Below are 20192 nucleotides of genomic sequence, written 5' to 3'. Positions count from 1 at the left end.
ACAAAGCGTTCAACGGCCAGGCCGCTAAGGATTTTAGAAATACTCCACTGTAGGAAGCACGAAATATTATGTCGGGGAAAACAGCTTGTACAGCTCTAAAAGCAGCAATATCTGATGGAATTTTAGGATCCCCTTCTCTTATTTATGAGCCGGGAAGTCCAAAACATGCAGCACTTTTTTACGATCTCGATGAATTTGAAGCTGGACTCGACAGAGTAAAGGACGCTTTTGGAAAAGGTAGCAGTATCATTAAGATTTTACCCATTAATTGTAAATTAACAATAACCTCTGTTTGATGCTAATTCACGGAAATTGGTCCGTGGACTTTGTCTGTTCCGAGAAGCGAACCATTTCTCAGGGGTGAACTGTGAGCTTCGAGGAACCAGTGGAGCGCTTTGGTTTGTTTTAGTTCACCTCATTTACATGTTTTGGAACGAACAAGGCACAATACAATAGATGCTATTCTTAGCCAATGACATGCAAATAAGTGGACTTGTAATTTAGCTCCGATATTAACAGGCAAACTCGAAAACAACCTCCATTGATGTTTTCCAATGTATGTCAGTTGCCAGTGTAAGCAACACCACATAACATGGCAGGAACATATGACATAAGAGGATACCTAAACATTCGAGCTAGGATCCGAGCCAAGTAAGCCTAACTAGCACTCCGGTTAGCCTGAATAGCACTCCGGTTAGCCTAAATAGCGTTCAGTTTGTTTAATTAGCACTCTGGTAAGCCTATAAATAGCACTCTGGTTAGCCTACTTTAGCTTGGGTTGCTTGTGGTTAGGTTTTATAATAGGGTTAGGATTTCTGTCTAAGTAAATCAGGATCCTGGCTCAGATCCTGGCTTGGATCTGGCTCAAATCCAGGCTCAGTTCCTGGCTTTATTATAAGTTTATCTCATGATATAAGCGTAACATAGTGACATAAAGAATAAAATCTGTTTAACTGCAGAATGGCTATGCTGTTCTCAAATTTGTGATTTATTCAAATTTGCAAATAATTTGTCTACACAGTATGCGGTACGTTATAAAGCATTCCTCTTTTTTTAATTGCGTTGAAACACTAAAACATTCATGCCTTGTTGAAGGTCTATCTTTCCAGTAGTATGCAAGCTAGTCTGCAACTAAATGCATGAAAGAGCAGTTCTACTTAACTGTGGTGCTGTCTGTTTGCACTTTGGCATGCAGATTTCAATGCTGCAGTCGAGTGTGCAGGCCCGTAGGGTGGATTTTGTCGAGGGGGGTTCTTTTATTTTTTGGGAGGTATTTTTTAACGTCGGAGGCGCTAACACGAGCGCCAAAGGCGCGAGCCTCTAGGGGGTCTGGGGGGATGCCCCCCAGGAAATTTTGCAAATTTAGGTTCTCTCAAGTGCCATTTCCTACATTTTTACATCATTTTTTAAGTAGGATGCATTTTCCTTTGATATTAGCTCTTCGGAAAGTAATTTCATTCATTCAAAAAAAATTCTGAAATGTTCAGAAATGCGTGTGTGCATTTAGACAGTTTTCAAAACACAAATATTAAAATTATATTCAGGGTGTATGGATGAGTGGACAAGATATTGAAAGAATGATGAATTATCTGACATGTTATACAATTATGTATGTACTTTAGAAACAACTACTCTTAGCAAGTACATAATATCTGTTTGTTCTCGGGGGTAATTCTATAACTTTTAGAAATTTTGGTTTGGAGTCTTTTGCAATGCTTACACACATACTGTCTTAGAGTAAGAGCTTTGTCCAGAAATCCACAAAAAAAATGCAACAAATGCGCATGCTTGCTTATCCAGGCAACCAACGCTAGTTCTGATTGGTGCCAGGACAAGGATGAAAAGCAAGACGAGCATCAATTAACCAATCCAAAAGATTAGAACTTCTCATTATAGTGCCAAAATGTTGCGGCTTCCTCTGATAATCCTGGCCAGGAAGTTAGTCGTCCGTGTAATCGACCGGTCACAGTCTTTTGATTTTTTTGTGTAATTTTTTTTGTCTTTTCAAACCCCCAAAAATGCCAACTTCAAAAATTTTAGGGGGTTCGTTTGAACCCCTCGAACCCCCCCCACCCTACGGGCCTGGTGTGAGATGTTAAATTAAAATTATTATAATTTTATTTACATTTTTCTCGCAGATGTTTTTCATGCAGTAGCAGTTAAGTCAAACCCAGTTTCAGCGATGTTAAAGATCATACTAGATAAGGTAAATTGCATATTGCAGTAGAGTAGTCGTACTATACAGTGATTCAATAAAACAGCAAGGAGCCCAAAAGTGTAACCACAATGAATTAATTATCATTCTTTCATGCAGTCATTGTTCAGTCTGTTTATAAGCCCACCCAAAACCCCTTTCAAAGTTGTATAAGCCCAGGGCTTATAACCAGAGTTTTATGGTATGCTAATTGATGACAGTCTCTTGTCTGTTTATGTAGGGCCATGGAATTGAATGCGCTTCCATCAACGAAGTATTACATGGCTTGGAAGTTGGATTTCCTCCAGAAAAAATAGTGTTTGACTCACCAGTGAAAACAATGCCAGAATTAAGTATGTTCCTGTACTGTTCCTGTTTTACCAAAGGCTGCAGCTGCTTTGCATTTTTGAAGTGTATAAAATTATTGCCCCCGCAGGGTTTTGGCCCAGAGGCCAAAACCCGAGGAGGCACACTAGGAGTCCCCGGGTGTATACATACAAGGACAATGAATATTTGTTGAAAAAGTAAGAAATGTGTCTGTAGTGGGCGAAGCATTCTCGATTTGACGAAACTAGGCGCGCACGGTCGTGACGGGTAATATTTTTGCAAGCGCGCACGGTGGTGTCGGGTACCACGAGGTCGCGTTCGGTCACCTTCGCATTTTGAGCTTCACCATCTGCTAGCAGCGTTTTGTTTTCCGATTTTGGCCAACACGTGTTCACAGATTTGTTCAAGCGGTTTCTCTGCTTTGGTTGTGTTAAGTGATATTTGAAGCAAATGTTAGTAATACATGTACGTCGAAAGATTTCGAGCAATTGGTTTCGTGTTCTTGGCTACGTGCCGGCTACCTATGTTCCAAGCGTTACATTTGTAAGGTTTGCTTTCGGAGGTTTGTTGTATCGTATACATCTTACAAGTTACAACGAGTAATAAACAAAAGCGTGAACTTTGTCATGTAGTACAAGGTACATCGTAATTCGTTTCGCTAACAAACTGTCAGATTATTTGATCCAAAGAGTGGGTTGTTTTCTCGAATCTTGTGCCATATTTTGTTACTCGTGGAATTTTTTAGGCTTTTTGGCCTGGAAATTATTGTAAGTTTATTTTGAATGTTATAAGCCCAGGAATAAGCTTGTGTGTTGTCATCACGAATAATGTGTTATGTGTTATTTACGCGCGCTAGGTAATATAATTCGACTTGAACTTGTGAATATTTTTAGGACGTAACGGTGTCACACAACAAGAAATTCCGCATGACACAGTAAAAAAGAAGCCTAATTGTGCAGTCCATCGGCATTAATAATTAAAGGCGACAAAAAACAAATTATAAAAAGGCGGGGGCAGCTTTATAGTGAGAACTATTACTAGTTGACTCTTCTTTACTGTTTTTTAGAGTTTGCCTTAGAAAAAGGGATTCTCATAAACGTTGACAATTATCAAGAACTTGAGATAATAACAGAAATCATAAAGGATCTTGGGTAAGTTTAAATTGCTTTATTGCAAAAAAAAATAATGCTAGATTTTTTAGATGTTTGAGAAATAATGTGATCTTCACCCCAGGGGGGGGGGGGGTACTCCGGCTTGTAAATGACGGGGATGATCGAAGGATTTTTTTGGGTTTGAAATTTTCGATTCTGGGATTTTTTTGGGTTGGAAAATTTGGCAAGTATTTTTTTGGGTGACTTGATTCAAATAGGGGATTTTTTTTTAGGTATTAAGAACGAACTACAGTGCCTTGGCGTATTTATAGTATGATGAATAATCAAACTCGAGCATTTTTGCCCTTCCTGGCAATTTTGGGGTAATTTGACAAGGGATTTTTTTCAGGGTTATTTTTTGTCCAGGGATTTTTTTGGGTAATGTCGGAAGACTTAGGGATTTTTTTGGGTCCTGAGTTTTGCCTCCATTCGATCATCCCCGTCATTTACAAGCCGGAGTACCCCCCCTGGGATCTTCACTCAAAGATCTTCACTCACACTATTGAGATGTCTTGGTGCTAAGTTGTAGAATAATTATTAAACATTATTCCGTTCTGTTCTTGAAATGCCCAATTTTAAAATCCTTACCTTGCCTTTTACTAGTGGTAGTAATGCAGGGAAGTGAAGTTATAATTATTTTACTATAAACAGTTAGGTCTCCTCTCTGATACGCAATGCATGTACATGTACCTGTATAGGCAAACAAAGTCAACAGTTGGCATCAGATTAAGTCCTATTATTGGGGTTGGTGACATTCAAGCTTTGAGGTGAGTATTATATATACTGGTCACATTCAATAAAGAGAACTCAAATTTCAAGGTCAAACAAATTAAACCCCTTTAACTCCATCTAACTGTTTGAAAGGGGCACTGTCACTAACATTTAGTGTTATGTGAAAATCCAATGAAGGTATTAATTGGAAATCCACTAATAGTGGTCTGGCCTTGCTACAATGTACTGTACGAGTCAGGAAATTGTTAAACAGTGGTGTGGTCACGCACTGGTAGGAAAGAAGTGGCTGAAAACTTAAAAATGTCGGGCCAACAGTTTCAAGTTTGGCAGTTTGTACTTGGAAGAACATTTCTTAAAAACCATAGATCACTGGTAATTCACATCTTGGAGAACCAATTTATGCCTTTCTTTAGTTGCTCAGTGGGAGGGACGGTGGCCTAATGGTTAGCGCGCTCGACTCCGAGTCGAACGGCCCGGGTTCGAGTCCTGGCCGGGGCGCTGCGTTGTGTCCTTGGGCAAGACACTTTACTCTCACAGTGCCTCTCTCCACCCAGGTGTATAAATGGGTACCAGTGAATTTACTGCTGGGGGGTAATCCCTGCGATGGACTGGCATCCCATCCAGGGGGGAATAGCAATACTCTCAGTCACTTAATGCTATGGAAACCGGAGATAAGCTCCGGCTGTACATGTATGGGCCACTGGCTCGAACACAGACTTTTGTTGCTCAAGGGTCATTTTGTTGACTAGTTAGAGCTCCCTCACAATTCTAGCATTATAGTTTACGTAAAAACTTACATGTAGAAAAATTCCCGTGACACTATCCCTTTAATATCTTGGCTTTTTCTACAGTGTATGTACTCCTGATTCAAAGTTTGGAGTCTTAGTAAGTATCTGAACCCATATCTGATATAACATAAATTACTTTTTATTAGAGTTATTTTATTTAGTATTAAATGATAAACTGATTTCAATTATTGATGCATTGTATCAGATTATGGATTTTGGACTGTGCTCATACAGCTTAGTATTAAAAGTCAATCAACCAAGAAAAGAAGAGTATTAATGTTAACAATAAATAAAGACACTTTTTGTCATTAAAAAATTGTTTTCTGAATAGCTAACAGAATCAACAAGAGAAGAAATAATCAGTTGGTATATTAATCGACCTTGGCTAACAGGAGTCATGATACATGTTGGATCTCAGGTAAATAAATACAGTCATTATTACTAGTAGTCCAAATGTTTGTGATTTAAATTATCGTATTACAATAACATGAACTTCGAATAGGTACAAGGGTGCTTCTGTTCTGGGTAAGAGACAAGCAGCTTTTTGAAGGAGGGTGCTAAATACGGGATGGTGGGCACTTGTTACATTTTATTTATCCAACTGGACTTTTCTTTTTTTAACATTTAACCAAGAGCAACCAGCATACTAACTACATAATTTGGAAAGTGGAATGTTCTGTCATGTGTACTTTGAATTGAACAGTAGATTGTTTTTAAAGTGACAACACAAACAGGATTTTAATACCTTGCAATCTACTTAAAGTGTTTTAAACCCTGTGCTTATATTTTATTTTGTGTGAAAAGGTGGGTACGTATTTTAGGAAGCCACTTATAAGAGTGGTATAATTTTCAAGACTCATACATATAATACAGAAATCCATGTCAGGCATTTATTTGGCACTATTGGAAAATACCAAAAATAAAGGGGGTTGTGTGGGAATTCTACAGAAAAAAATTCTTTTAAATAAGACAGCTCAGTGCGCTGTTTATCACGTCATGTGTGTGGTTTTAAGAGGTTTTATAAAGTTTAAAAACTTCAAAAACTTTGTAAAACCACAGACATGCATGTACACTGTCTAGTTACTGGATACAAGGATGCAGATTGGCACTTGCCAAGTCTTAAGCAGTGCAGAGTGAATATTGCATTAATTTATAACGGTAAATTAAATTAGGAAATTATTTCTTTTATCCACCTAACTAAATACCAGAACACTACTGTATGTATTAAATAGATTTAGCCAAGCCTAAAAGTGTAATTTACTTTGCCCTTTATTTAAATGCCTAAATTCACTGACCATAGACATTAAAAATAGGTCTTGAGCCCGCATCCAATATAAAACCATTTTCTGTTCAGCGGGCAACTTTATGAAAACACATTACCTTGATGAGTTATGCACCTGAGCCTGCAATATGGTCATGTGATACTGGTCAGCTGACACCTTGTATTGACAGCTGTCAATTGACCATAAGGTGGATGCCCAGTATCAAAGAGGCAAGTGTTAATCTATTTCTGAAGTGGGTGACATACGTAGGTGCAGACGTAAGGATGTAGGTGCCCACGAGCCATGCCGCTAGCTGTGATGACCATGAAAAATCTCAAGTTCATGGTTGTCCTATTTCTGTGGATTTTCTATGGGTATGGGGCTCCGCTCTGCGGCTCTTTGGGCCGCTGTGGAGCTCCGCCATAATTATGATTCACAAGTTATCATAATATGTTAAGTATAAAGATCTTACAGCTGCTGCTACACTTTTGGCACATCCATCTGTTTGTGTAATGAGGGAATCAGCATTGTTATCTCTTTTTTTTTGCAGAGTTTTGATTGTCATGATCTTACTCGTGGTGTGAAATGTGTTGTGGAATTTGCTTTGGTATGGAAAAGTTTACATTAAATGCTGAACATTGTGCAGTAAAATGTATAATCATATAACAGGGCTTGACATTAGCGTTTGACACCACTTTCCACTTTGGAAAGTAGACTTTAAATCATTCTTTCCATCTCAAAATTTTACTATCCAAATGAATTATGGTTCTATGGTCGGTAACCATGTTAAATTAGTACAAAATTATATTTAATCTTTGTAAGTATATGTACCAGAACTGAGCTGAGGAATTCAAAATTATGGTGTTTTTCAAATATTTGCACCATACCACATGTGTTTATAGTACTAACATCACTTAAGAAGTTCTCTTGATCTTTTAACAATGACTTGTCATTGGTATATGATTTTTTTATAATTATTATTTTATTAATTTTGATAATTAATTATACCTTTTTTACTTCAGCCTTTCAAGCATAAAATTTACTTTCCAGTTAAGCTCGAAATTTACTTTCCAGATCGGTTGAGTATTTTGGTTCCTTTTTCTTTTGTTCTTTTTTTTAATTTCCAAAAAGTAAATTTATTTTCCAGTGGAAATCAGGTAAGTGTTCCTCCCCAAGATCCTTTTCTCCCTTTTCGAGAGCAGCCCCCCCTTATTCTAGGGTCTGAATGATCGCCCCCCCCCCTTAAATATTTTTGTAATGTTTAAGAAATGAGCAGCAGTGTTTTATCAAGTTTAGAGATTCATGGCAAAATAAAGTAACTCCTAAGACCCATCTTTAAAATTCTCTGAACAGTCAGCCTTTTCCTTCATGAACTTGTTATCATGCACGTTTATTCAGAAGGCAATACTTTAAATATTGCCTTCTGATTAAATTTTTCTGATCAAAAGGACCCCTGGGTACCAATTGACTGATTATTACAATGCAAATGCACTGTAGTTATTAATTCAGGGCTCAAAATAGTTTTTGGACAGTTACCGGTCATGTTGTTCGGCCAAGCAGATTTAAGCTCGGCATAACCCCCCCCCCCCCCCCCCCCATTTCTTAACTGTTGTGGCTGCTTTTTTTATGAATACATGTAGATAGCTTCTTAACACCCTTGTAAGATGATTGTGATAGTGACAAGTCAGTCAAAAAGATATTAGAATTTAAGTTAACGTTTAAAGATAATTGTATTCAAAAATGTTATTTATTTTACTTGTCATCAGTTATCATTTTGAAAGCCATGTACATGTACGTGACTGGTCAAAATGACCGGCAAACTTGAATTCTTTTTCCTTCATGAACTTTTTATCATGCAAGTTTAATCAATTGGCAATATTTTAAGTATTGCCTTTTGATTATACTTTTCATGATCAAAAGTAATGTTCATGCAATGTTTGCATCCACACAAACTTGTCCAATTGATCAAATGCCTAAGCTGTTTAGTCATGTCATGTTCGCATTCACCTGCACAAACCCCTTTTCCTTCATGAACTTTTTATCATGCAAGTTTAATCAATTGGCGATATTTTAAGTATTGCCTTTTGATTATACTTTTCATGATCAAAAGTAATGTCCATGCAATGTTTGCATCCGCACAAACTTGTCCGATTGATCAAATTCCTAAGCTGTTTAGTCATGTCATGTTCGCATTCACCTGCACAAACCCCTTTTCCTTCATGAACTTTTATCATGCAAGTTTAATCAATTGGCAATGTTTTAAGTATTGCCTTTTGATTATACTTTTCATGATCAAAAGTAATGTTCATGCAATGTTTGCATCTGCACAAACTTGTCCAATTGATCAAATTCCTAAGCTGTTTAGTCATGTCATGTTCGCATTCACCTGCACGAACTCTTTTTCCTTCATGAACTTTTTATCATGCAAGTTTAATCAATTGGCAATATTTTAAGTATTGCCTTCTGATTATACTTTTCATGATCAAAAGTAATGTTCATGCAATGTTTGCATCCGCACAAACTTGTCCGATTGATCAAATTCCTAAGCTGTTTAGTCATGTCATGTTCGCATTCACCTGCACACACACACAAAGACAATATTGGGACTGACTCTTATTGTTAACCTTAAGAAGCGTCCCTGGGTACCAGTTAACCAATTGTGACAATGTAAATGCACTGTAGTTATTAATTCAGGGCTCAAAATAGTTTTCAGGCAGTTACCAGTCGTATTGTTTGGCCAAACAGATTTAAACTCGACATAACCCCCCCCCCCTTCCTGCCCCATTTCTTAACGGTTATGGCTGCATTTTTTTATGAATAGATCCCTTCTTAATGCCCATGTAACATGTGATAGTGACAAGTCAGTCAAACAGTTGTTTTAATTTAAGTCAACACTTAAAGATAAATTTATTGTATTCAAAAATGTAATTTATTTTTCTGGTCATCAGTTATCACTTCAAAAGCCATGTGTTGACTGGTCAAAATGACCAGCAAACCAAAACTTTGTCCAGACAAATTGTCATCTTGACTGGACATTTTGTGTTGACCGGCGGTTATTTTAAGGTGGCTCAACTGGATTTTTTAGGGGTAACACCGCTCAAATTTGAGAATTGACTACGTCGCCAATAACAATGCTATCGAAAAACGATCACCACAGTTGTATCAGATAAAGATGAAATTTTTTTATGACCAGTGTTATATTGACATCGGAGTTGCCATAGCGACGAAATGACGTCATTACGTTTTTTACTTTCGCTCGTATTGCTCGGCACCAGGAGATTGTTTCGGAAATCGCTCAAAGGAGCTTGTACCACACAGCTGCCTTGATGTTGGCAAAGTTTGAACAAATTCTATGAGAGCGTTTTCGAAAGCGCGTCATTTTCTTCAGATATTACCCCATTTTCTCGTTAGTATGTTTTTGACTGTATTTATAGGCCCGAAAACTTCATCCCCAAATATTTCGAAAACGCTCTCATAGAATTTGTTCAAACTTTGCCAACATCGAGGCAGCTGTGTGTGGTACAAGCTCCTTTGAGCGATTTTCGAAAAAATCTCCTGGTGCCGAGTAATACGAGCGAAAGTAAAAAACGTAATGACGTCATTTCGTCGCTATGGCAACTCCGATGTCAATAAAACACTGGTCATAGAAAAATTTCATCTTTATCTAATACAACTGTGGTGATCGTTTTTCGATAGCATTGATATTGGCGACGTAGTTAATTCTCAAACTTGAGCGGTGTTACCCCTTGAAAATCCAGTTGAGCCACCTTAAGCCCTGTTAATACAAAATTTAATGTTTTTTAGTCAGTAGTAATTAACTTAATCCTTCCTTGTGATCATGACCATGAATTTATTATACATTGTTCTCCGGTACATGTAGTTACATGTATTCATTGTCCACTCAAAGGATTTGGGGGATTAAACATTTGTATACAAACAGCTTGAAAACTTTTGAGCTTTACCAAATAAACACTCTAGCTGCATACAAATAAAGCTGCCAACATTAATTTTTTCAAGAAGATATGCAGTCCTTATATATGGATTTAAAAAACGTAAGCTTTTAATTAGCCAGTAACTAAGGAAAGTTATCATAGTTGTAAAACTGTCATAAAAAAGTCCCTTGGCAGCCAGAAACAGCAGTCAATAATAAATTATTAACACTCAATAAACCATTTAATTCACTCAAACTTGTGATACATGTATGATGGATGGAAATTGACATATTAAGTAGAAGAGTAGATATTAATTGATGAGATGAGTTGAGTTGAGGTTTAAACTGAAAGTAAAATAAACTCGGGAATATACATAAGAGGGGCGGTAAGGGGGGTCATGCGCACAGTTCACGACTATTAAAAATGGTAAATCACGTTTCACGGAAAATAACATAGATGAGGAAGTCTTGCAAGGACGATTTTGCAAAAATGACTGACTACCTGTTCTTAAATATTCAGTCATCACGCAAATTGTGTCCAAAAGTAATCTTCCTTGCACAGCAGGTTGGTTTTTACGGAGAAAGTGCTGAATTCTAGTCAAATATTATGATAACACAACCTTATTTTTTGCTTTCACGTGTCACAACAAGTATGTCATTCACAGTTCACGGACAATATTATTTTATAATCACGGATCACGGAAAATAAAAAAGGTACAATCACGTTTCGCGAGAAACCCCCTTACGGCCCCTCACATAACAAATAATTGACAATCAGCAGTGAAAACATGCAAATGATGACGTACATGCAAAACTCCCATGGGAGATTCCTATGGGACCTAATTAACCAAAACCTGTGCACTAGGTGTAAGATCCAACAATAGTTATTGATAGTGTTGTGTCCTTTTAGGAAATCAATCGCAGGTTGGGAAAAACACATGTCAATGTTATTGACATTGGAGGTGGACTAACTGTAAGTAAAGGGAAGCCACAAGTCATGCGGCCCACCCTGCCAGAACTTATCCCAGTTTCCGTAGCCTTAAGCGGCTAGGAATATTTCTACTGCCCCCTGAATGGGAAGCTAGTCCATCCCAGGGTACCCCCCAGCATTATTTCCTCGGTACCCATTTATACACCTGGGTGGAGAGAGGCACTATGAGAGTAAAGAAGTAAAGTGTCTTGGCCAAGAACACAACACAGTGACCCCGGCCCTGGCTTCAATGCAGACCGCTCGATCTGGAGTCCAGCACACTAACCATTAGGCCACCGTGTCTCCCAAGATCAGTAAGGCTGCTTATTTTAGGCACATTTTCGCAGTTCTTAGAAACCCCATTAAAATTTAAAATTTTGTCTGTTGTGTATTTTTTGAGTTGTAGGTTCTTACAGTAACATTTGAAACCAAGCTCATTTACCAACAGTACTGCATTATTGAATGACTTTAATTTTTCTGTGATTTAAGATGTAAGGGCACCTTACAAAATTAGGAAGTTTGTCCTTTTTAAGCCTATACAACATTAACATTAAACATTATTTCTGTCCTTCAGAACTTGTCATGTAACTCAATGGTCTGCTTTCAATTTGTTACAGGTAAACAGAGAGGATGATACTGTTCGACCTTCATTTCAAGACTATGCTCAAGATCTCAAAGTAAGCATTTTTCTAATTTGGAAGATCTGGTCATGCTATGCCATATTAAAATATGCAGTTAGCATAACCAAGTGGCCGACTGTTTGCAACTGCACAATCTGATTGGTTGAACATGCACCTATTACAGCTGTATCGATCAATGTAGTCTCTTTGAGTGTGGGCAGCATTCAGTGTGGCTTACAATGAGACTTTGCCTCTCGCCAACTATTTAACAATTAGACGGCAAGCTCGAGGTTTCTACCGGCTGATAGTTGGCGAGGGGCAAAGCCCCGAGCCAACTATCAAAAGCCGGTAGAAACCGAGAGCGAGCCGTCTAATTGTATTAGCATAACCCACTGACCGATCTATTAAACTCAGAATATCACTAGAATTGATTTATTGAAGGTTTTGATTGATAAAATTCAGCGAAGACTACGCGCGCGCTCTGAGAGCCTTCTACGGATCGATAGTAGGCACCTGTGTAGCCAATCAGATCGCGCGATTACCAATAGTAGGTCAGTGTGGTTATGCTAACAGCTGATAGAGTCCTCAAGCTTGCATTATAGGTGTTAAATCGAAAGCCTTCATAGAGTGAACACAAGATTTTTAATGCATTTAATGGCCAAAACTCAAGCTTGCAACTTCTTATTCAATTACATGCATGTATTAATATGTGCACTCCAGCTCTACCAATAAAAATTAAACAAAATAATTAAAATAAAACACAACTCGTGCTTTGAGATCCTCATGTCTACCGCTCATATGCTGTCAGCAGAACCACATTAGGACACAATTTTATTTTTAGCCAAAAATACAATCTAAGCCATGATATGCTCCTCAATAATATTTAGGGACCTAAATACGGTTCTGTGTTGTTTGTTCCATTAATAATTAAGATAAGCCCACTGTATTTAATTTCTTAAATGAATTTATTTTTTAAATTTTCTTCTTTTATTAGAAAAAAGTTCCAGAATTGTTTCCCAGCTTTGGAGTGTTCAAAAAAGTCATAACTGAGTTTGGCCAATCTTTCAATGCAAAGGTACAGACTTGAAGGTGTGGTTATGAATAAAGCTTTGTCGGTTATTTGATCCAAGGTCACTTTAATACCGTCGCTTGCATCTAAGCGTGAACACGAGCCGCCGAAACATGATCTAATTGGGTATCAAACATGGTTTGTTTCGTCATGAAACATTGAAGTTTAGCAGACTGTAACAACAACTTTCACACTCAAAATGCTCACCATAAACACTGAGAACAGGCGAAACTTTGCACCAGAAGTGATTCAAGTAAACCTGCAAATGCATATCGACACAGAGTCAGGATCAATTTGTCGAAGGAAGTCTTGATATCCAATCTTTTTGCCATTTCGACTGTTTCGAAACCGGAATGTGTTGAAGTTTCGGCGCGAAAGTTGCCGTTACGGTCTGCTAAACTTCAAACGTTTGATGACCAATCATGCCACGTTTGATACCCAATTAGATCATGTTTCGGCGGCACGTGTTCACGCTTAGATGCAAGCGATGGTAGTTTGGTATACACAGTAAAAACTCCATGGGGAAGGAAACAGCTTGGTTGAAGAATTCAGGAGTCTGAGAAATGAGGGTAAAATTATGTTGTTACAGATAATATCCATACCCCTCCCACTAAAAGTTTCTTGGTTTGAAACCTCCGGCCATCCTTTGGAAATTCCAGTTAAGCCCTATACCTTCCTTTAAAAAGTTTGGACTTTGAGACCTCCCACCCCTGCAGAAAATTCCGAAGTCAAAGGAATTAACTTTTGGTTCAAGTTATGGGGAGGTTTGAGAAATCAAGGGCTCAGGAAATCAGGATTACAAGTCGTAATATTTGCCAAGTTAGTTTGAAGTTGCCATGGAAACTGAAAGAGTGACACTGTTAACTGTTGACCATATTTACAAAATCAGCAAGTATTTCAGTATTCTATTCTTGAAATGAAAATGTTCGGTATACAAAACATGACTATTCAAAACTTGAATGTTCATGCCAGTGTTACATTTTTTCAAAAGTGATGTATTATTATTTCCACACAGCACTGAATACAGTAAAAACCCGCGTGTAAGAACCTAGGGATTTAAGAACCTTCTGGCAGAAATTTGCTTTTTTAATACCCCAAAACATAAGAACCTGTTTAGCCAAATAAATTCCAACAGGTTCTTATCTGTAGGGTTTAACTACTTAATTTATATATTTTTTTTACCAAAAACCAGAAAGGTGATGTTACCGGGGTATATACAGTATGTTGTTGGACGTTTGGCAACATGGGTACATTAATAAATATTTATAATGAAGAACAGATCAGATTTTATACTATTTTCGAACCTACTTAGCCTAAACTGTCAATAAGTACCCCATAATACAAGAACCTGTTTTGCCAAACTCTGAAAAAAGTAGGTTCTTACACGCGGGTTTTTACTGTATTGATTTTATACCTCTTTTCAAATTTGGGGCAAAGAGATATAATACTGTAATACAGAATATAATACTGTAAAACTTTTCAATATAGGCTAAAACATTACTTATTAGCTGATACACCATGTTCAGTTTTTAGACTACTGACTCAAAATTACGTGTAAATGCCAGGCGGCCATGAGGATCTAATGTCCTGACCAGTGCATGAGGTTTTTCTCTCTTTTTGTTTTTTTAATTCTTCTAGGCCGGTTGGCTGGCCAGCAGAGTGGAATACACTAAAGTGGTATCAGAGGACCTTAGAATAGTTCTGATTCATTTTGGTGCTGTAAGTTATTGTCTATGACAAAAATATTCCAACCATCTACTGTATGCAAATACAGATAAGAACAATTTAATTTATATTGTATATGTTGCAGTTTAGAATGAAATTCAATGCATGTCCAAATGATTTCAAACTAGTTTGATTTGTTATTTCCTCTGTTCCTGATTTTATTACCGGAACCATCATCTAAACAAAGACAAATAATATAGACATCAAACTTGTTTCAACCTAAACAATCTATTTTAAAATTTTACATTTAGAGGTAGCTTACACAACAACTTGCTGCAGTTGACTTGGAGAAGTTCATTCCAGGAGTTTCAGAAAAATATTTCTTGTCATGACCTCAGTCAATATGTTATTCACCAGCCGGGAGGTCCGTATTGGGAAAAATTGTGCCAGCAGTCTGGACACCCTTACAAAAAGTTTTATCAATTTGAAAAGCACCTTGCCATAGGAAATTCTAACTACATGTTGAGTTAATTGGGGAAGGTGCGACTGGTGGGTAATGACCTGTGCACTGGACTCCTGATCAAATGATCCAAGTTTGAGGCTGGGGTAAAATTTTGTGTTCTCTCGCCGTGCCTCTCTCCACCCTGGAGTATAATGGGCACCTAACAAAACACTTGAATGGGAGATGGACCTGCAGTGGATTAGGATGCTATTCAGGGGCTCGGAATGCCCTTCCCATTCAGGGGCTCATGACTCATGAATTTGTTAGCTTGGGACATAGAAAAGGATAGGTCATTTATAAAAGGTTTACAATGTGAACTACTGTATACTTGTGTAATTTAGGATATGATGATGAGGACATGTTACTGCCCAAAAATCCACAAATACCAAGTAGGTATAGTGCACATTTCTATATTTTGTAGAGACAGAGTCAACATTGATCTTTGTACACCTAAGCTTACAGCCTTCACTCCTAAGAATGATATTTAAGAACTGCCAGTATTCAATGTTTCTGATTGAACATTACTCTAATGTAGCCTGAGACACCACACTTATGTCTCATGTGCAATGTGTTTTGAGCAGTACAGAGTTGAAGAAAGTGAGGCACAGGCCAGCAAACTAACTAACATGTTTGAGCTGTATTAATTTTTTATGTTAAAAATCAGTAAAAAAAATATTGATAAACCCAAAGGCTATGAGTGATTTCTAATGAACATCACTTGTGAAGTTTGATGAGTAGAATTCACTTAAAATGTGGAGAAATAATTGGAAGTCATTGTTTGAAGGAAATCTAGTTAGAATTCTACTAAAATTGTGAGATTGATAGTTGATTTGGCCTCATTAACTTTTACCCCATAGAAATCTTAAGCTGACAGTCTTGTTAAACAATATTTTTGACTGACACAATTTTTATAAACTTAAATATATTAAATTATATATATCATACCAAAAGTTCCACAGAACAAAGGACATTTTCGTCTATTGAGTACATTGACATTGTTGCCTTTTCTTTTTAAAGAGACGTGTACAAGTTTTTGACAAGGAGGGGCGGCCAAAAGAAGGAGAGGTAAAGTTACAAAGTTAACTCATTAGTAAATGTGGTAAATTAATTTTCAAAGGCAGAATTTTTTGGCATATTTTTTATGTTGTTTAAAGGAAGACCTTGATCTGACCTAGCTGCAATCTGGGATCATTTTCTATTACCGGTACATGAAATTTAATCTTTCTAAAAATCAATAGAAGATGCGGGAGAAAGAACGGCCACAGGACTTTCTGGCTAATTCGAACATTATCGAAACAGCTCCAAATTGCGCATGCAGGTTTGTTTGTTTGTAATTTTTCGATCTTGATGTTCTAAAAAACTTAAAAGTGTCTTATTTTTTCTATATCTGACTATAGGAATTGCGCTATAACATTGCTGGTCCTCTGTGTTTTTCTGGAGATGTAGTCAAACGGGATGTTTTCCTACCTATGGTAAATCATTGGTGAACTTAAGGTGTCACCCCTTAATAATAAGTATATTTAATTTGTTAAAATAAAATATATTTGTATATGCATGGATATCTGTTGTTAGGAAAATTATCATCTTAGAGTCCCCTTGACTCAGATCGTTACATGGTTGTAGTACAAAAAAGACACTCTTGTTGGACTTTGAAATTTAAGAATAATTAATGGTTTTTTGACTTTAATATATACTTTGAGGGAGACTGCAACACATGAGGAGATTTTTCAAGTTTGTGGGATCAGTTTTGGAGGAAATTTTTCGTAAATTTAGATTATTACATTCGGTGAGGTTACAACATTGTGCAGTTTCCATCGTTGTAAGTTACCTCAATTGCATGCAACATTTATCAAGTTATATCTTCTGAAAGCTAGCACAGATTTAATTATTTCACCACTGTAAGGTATCTGTCGACTAACTATCAGTGACCTGTAATGTGTCAGTAATGTGTCGGCTGACGGTTGGCCAACAGTCTGCGGACAGGTTATTCTGGGAGCTGTTCTTCACTTGTACCGAAATTTTTGCCCAGTATACCATGAGAAAACCTGGGAATAATCAGTAAGCAGCTAATAGTGTGTTGTGTTGTTCCCTAGGTTGAACCAGGTGATTATATAATTCTGCATGACTGTGGTGCAAATTCTTTAGCTACATTTTCACGACACTGTAGCCGTCAAGCTCCTTCAGTTATAGGTGGGTTATTATATGTGTATTCTGCAGTTCATTTTTCTCTTACTTCAGTAATTTTGTGACACTTAAAAATTTAAATTATTATAATTCAGTAGCAGTTTATTTCTCTTGTTGTAGGTTATCGAGTGCTAGAGAATGGCAAAGTTAACTTTGAAGTATTAAAAGTATGTATAAGTGCACAGTTGTCAATAGCATGCATGAGGATAAATAATTTATTTATTTATTTATTGTTTTTCCCAGCACAATAAAGCAGCATGTCTTCGATTCTTTTTACCTTAGCTGGTACCCCCTTACCCTTTACCTGTGGCATAAGTGATGGCTTCTCACTAAGTTAATTGCTTTACCAGGAGGGGATGGGGTGCTATTCAAGCTGCTTTCAAGTGGCATATCAATGCAAACGGTGGTAACTGATTCATGCTACCAAAACCAGACATAAGCACTGAGCTGTTGTGCTACTATTGTTTTACTTGATATGTTAGTGTATGCTTTCTTGTCTTTCTTTATAACATTTTTTACTTATTCTCAGGAAGCAGAGACACTGGAAGATCTTATAATATTTTGGAAAGGTTTGTGTTCTACCAGGATCATTTTAATTAAACAACTGTCCATTTTAAGTTCACAAGTTTTTTTGTCTAGTTATAATTATCATTTTATTCAACTCGGATTGTTCAAAGCACGATTAAGCTAATCCAGGATTAGCACGAATTTTCATTTTTGATTTCAGCTTTTCAACTTTTCAGCGAGATTTCTTGTTTATATTATCCGCCATTTAGTTTTGCCGTCTAATTATCCCAAAATCCACAAAACGTAAGCATCAAAAACACTTTTATATAAGACAAAAGGAACCCTCGATTAACTTTTAATCCTGGGTTAGTGTTTATTGGCTTTCGAACAACCCGGTCCTGGACTCTGGATCAAGGTCCCGGTTCAAGTCCTGGCCGGGGTCAATGTGTTGTGTTCTTAGGCAAGATACCTAACCCTCACAGTGCCTTTCTCCACCCAGGTGTATAAAACTGTAAGGGTAAATTTAATGCTAGGGTTGAGGGGGGTAACCTAAACCTTGTGATTGATTAGCATCCCATCCAGGGGGAGTAGAAATACTTCTAGTCACTTCCTTTCAGGGAAATGGTCAAAAACTATAATTGTACTCAGACAGGACCCACCACTCTGCAAAAAGACAGGTGGTCTCTTCATGTACCCCTTTTCCTCACCTTAAAAGTTGGTGTCCTGTTTGTATAGCCCCCACTGTATCAGGAGTAGAAACTAAGAAAAAGATTCAAACCTCCTTGTGCCATTTCTCCAGCAATGCAAGCTTCATGCATACCTTATATGATAGTCCCAACTCAGATTAAAAGGGCAATAAATTTTGTCCATTTCACTTACCAGACAGGTGGTATCTTGCATAGCCCCCCTACCCCTACACAAGGTGGGTCCTCGTCGAGTACACTTGTTATGACCACTTCCCTTATAGGAAACTGGGGTAAGCTTTGACCTGATGGGCCACAGTGCCCAAACCCAGACTTTACCTTTACCTTGCCCAACTAAGTTAAAGCAGATCTTGCAAAAGATTAAGGATTGAGCTGTATATTTTTCAGTTTAAATTGTAAGCAGTTATAGCCCCACTCCCTTCTTCTGTCAGCATTTCTACAGAGCCTATGGAGGATGAAGCATAATATCTTTTTGTAACTTCTTTTGGAAATTATTTTGCAGGTAGAAAATCTAAAAAGACAGATGAGCAGTGGTAAACAATGTCAACTTCTCTGAGAATCAGATAGATTACAAAATTGCACTTTTATATAAGATTTTTATTTAAATGTAGATTAAGTGATAGACACAATATGAACAGCTGATCTGTATGGGTATTTACAATGGCTTGCCTCCCACCCACTCACCATTGTAAAGAGCCATACAGATCGGATGCATATAATTATTGTACTGGACTTATAAAATTATTATGGAATATTTTGGGGTTTTAAGCTTTAAAACAGTAAATTGATGTAATCAATTGGTCCCATTTTGTATTAAAATTACAGATGGCCTATTCTGTGTTTAAATTACAATGTGCCTTTTTATCAGGATGTACAGAACATTCATGTCTCTTGTATCTAATGCCTTTTCATTGGAATTTCTTTAAAAAAATGATTTAAAAATTTTAATGAATTCTATCCACATATATGTATCACACGATCTTGTTTACAATTAGATTAAAATGTATAATTATTTTCATTGAAATGCAGATTAAGTAAAATTACAAGAGCCATGTCCTTGATAAACATAAATTTGTTGAATTGTCTATTCACGCACACATGTATTACACAATTATTTATAATGGAATATCTTGTTTGAATGGGAATGTATATTTAATTTATTTGCATAATAAAAATGACAGGGAATATTTGTAGTTTGTTTGATTATACATAAGCCTAGAATGCAAGATAGTTCCAGAATGAATACCAGGACGATCAGGTCTAAGGAACGAATTCAAATTACTATTTCACTAATTTACAAAACAAGGTTTTTGTTGTTGGAAACATGACAACAACAAAATTAATGTACATTATTAAATGGCTACAATAGTACGCGCGCTCTGATTGGCTGCTGATCGGGCATTATTTTCTTGTAATGACCGGGCATTATGAAAAATTTTCTCGGCTCGGCGGTTTTTTGAGTTGTGAGTAAAAGCTACTAGCGCAATTGCGAGAATGACAATAAATACCGACAAAATGTCTATCTTTTCAACAACTGAAAGAAAAATATTAGCATACCGATACTTCTTTAGTATGAGCGACGAAGA

General features: G+C 37.0%; 1 protein-coding gene across 1 annotated transcript; it reads left to right on the top strand.

Annotated features, from left to right (window-relative positions):
* Positions 1-53: 53 nt before the first annotated feature.
* Positions 54-19385, top strand: LOC144651745 (diaminopimelate decarboxylase-like). Its single transcript, XM_078511718.1, has 19 exons — positions 54-237; positions 2139-2206; positions 2436-2547; positions 3588-3672; positions 4371-4439; positions 5256-5289; positions 5524-5610; positions 7005-7061; positions 11296-11358; positions 11973-12032; positions 12970-13050; positions 14683-14763; positions 15553-15600; positions 16229-16276; positions 16609-16683; positions 17305-17401; positions 17516-17562; positions 17925-17964; positions 19109-19385. The coding sequence occupies exons 1-19, from the start codon at positions 69-71 to the stop codon at positions 19141-19143; spliced, it is 1356 nt and encodes a 451-aa protein (XP_078367844.1). The 5' UTR covers positions 54-68; the 3' UTR covers positions 19144-19385.
* Positions 19386-20192: the final 807 nt, after the last annotated feature.

The sequence above is a fragment of the Oculina patagonica genome, chromosome 4 (genome assembly GCF_052425735.1).
Source record: "Oculina patagonica isolate OP01 chromosome 4, crgOcupat, whole genome shotgun sequence".
NCBI classification, from domain to species: Eukaryota; Metazoa; Cnidaria; class Anthozoa; order Scleractinia; family Oculinidae; genus Oculina; species Oculina patagonica.
This window is presented reverse-complemented; position numbering and strand designations above follow the sequence as displayed.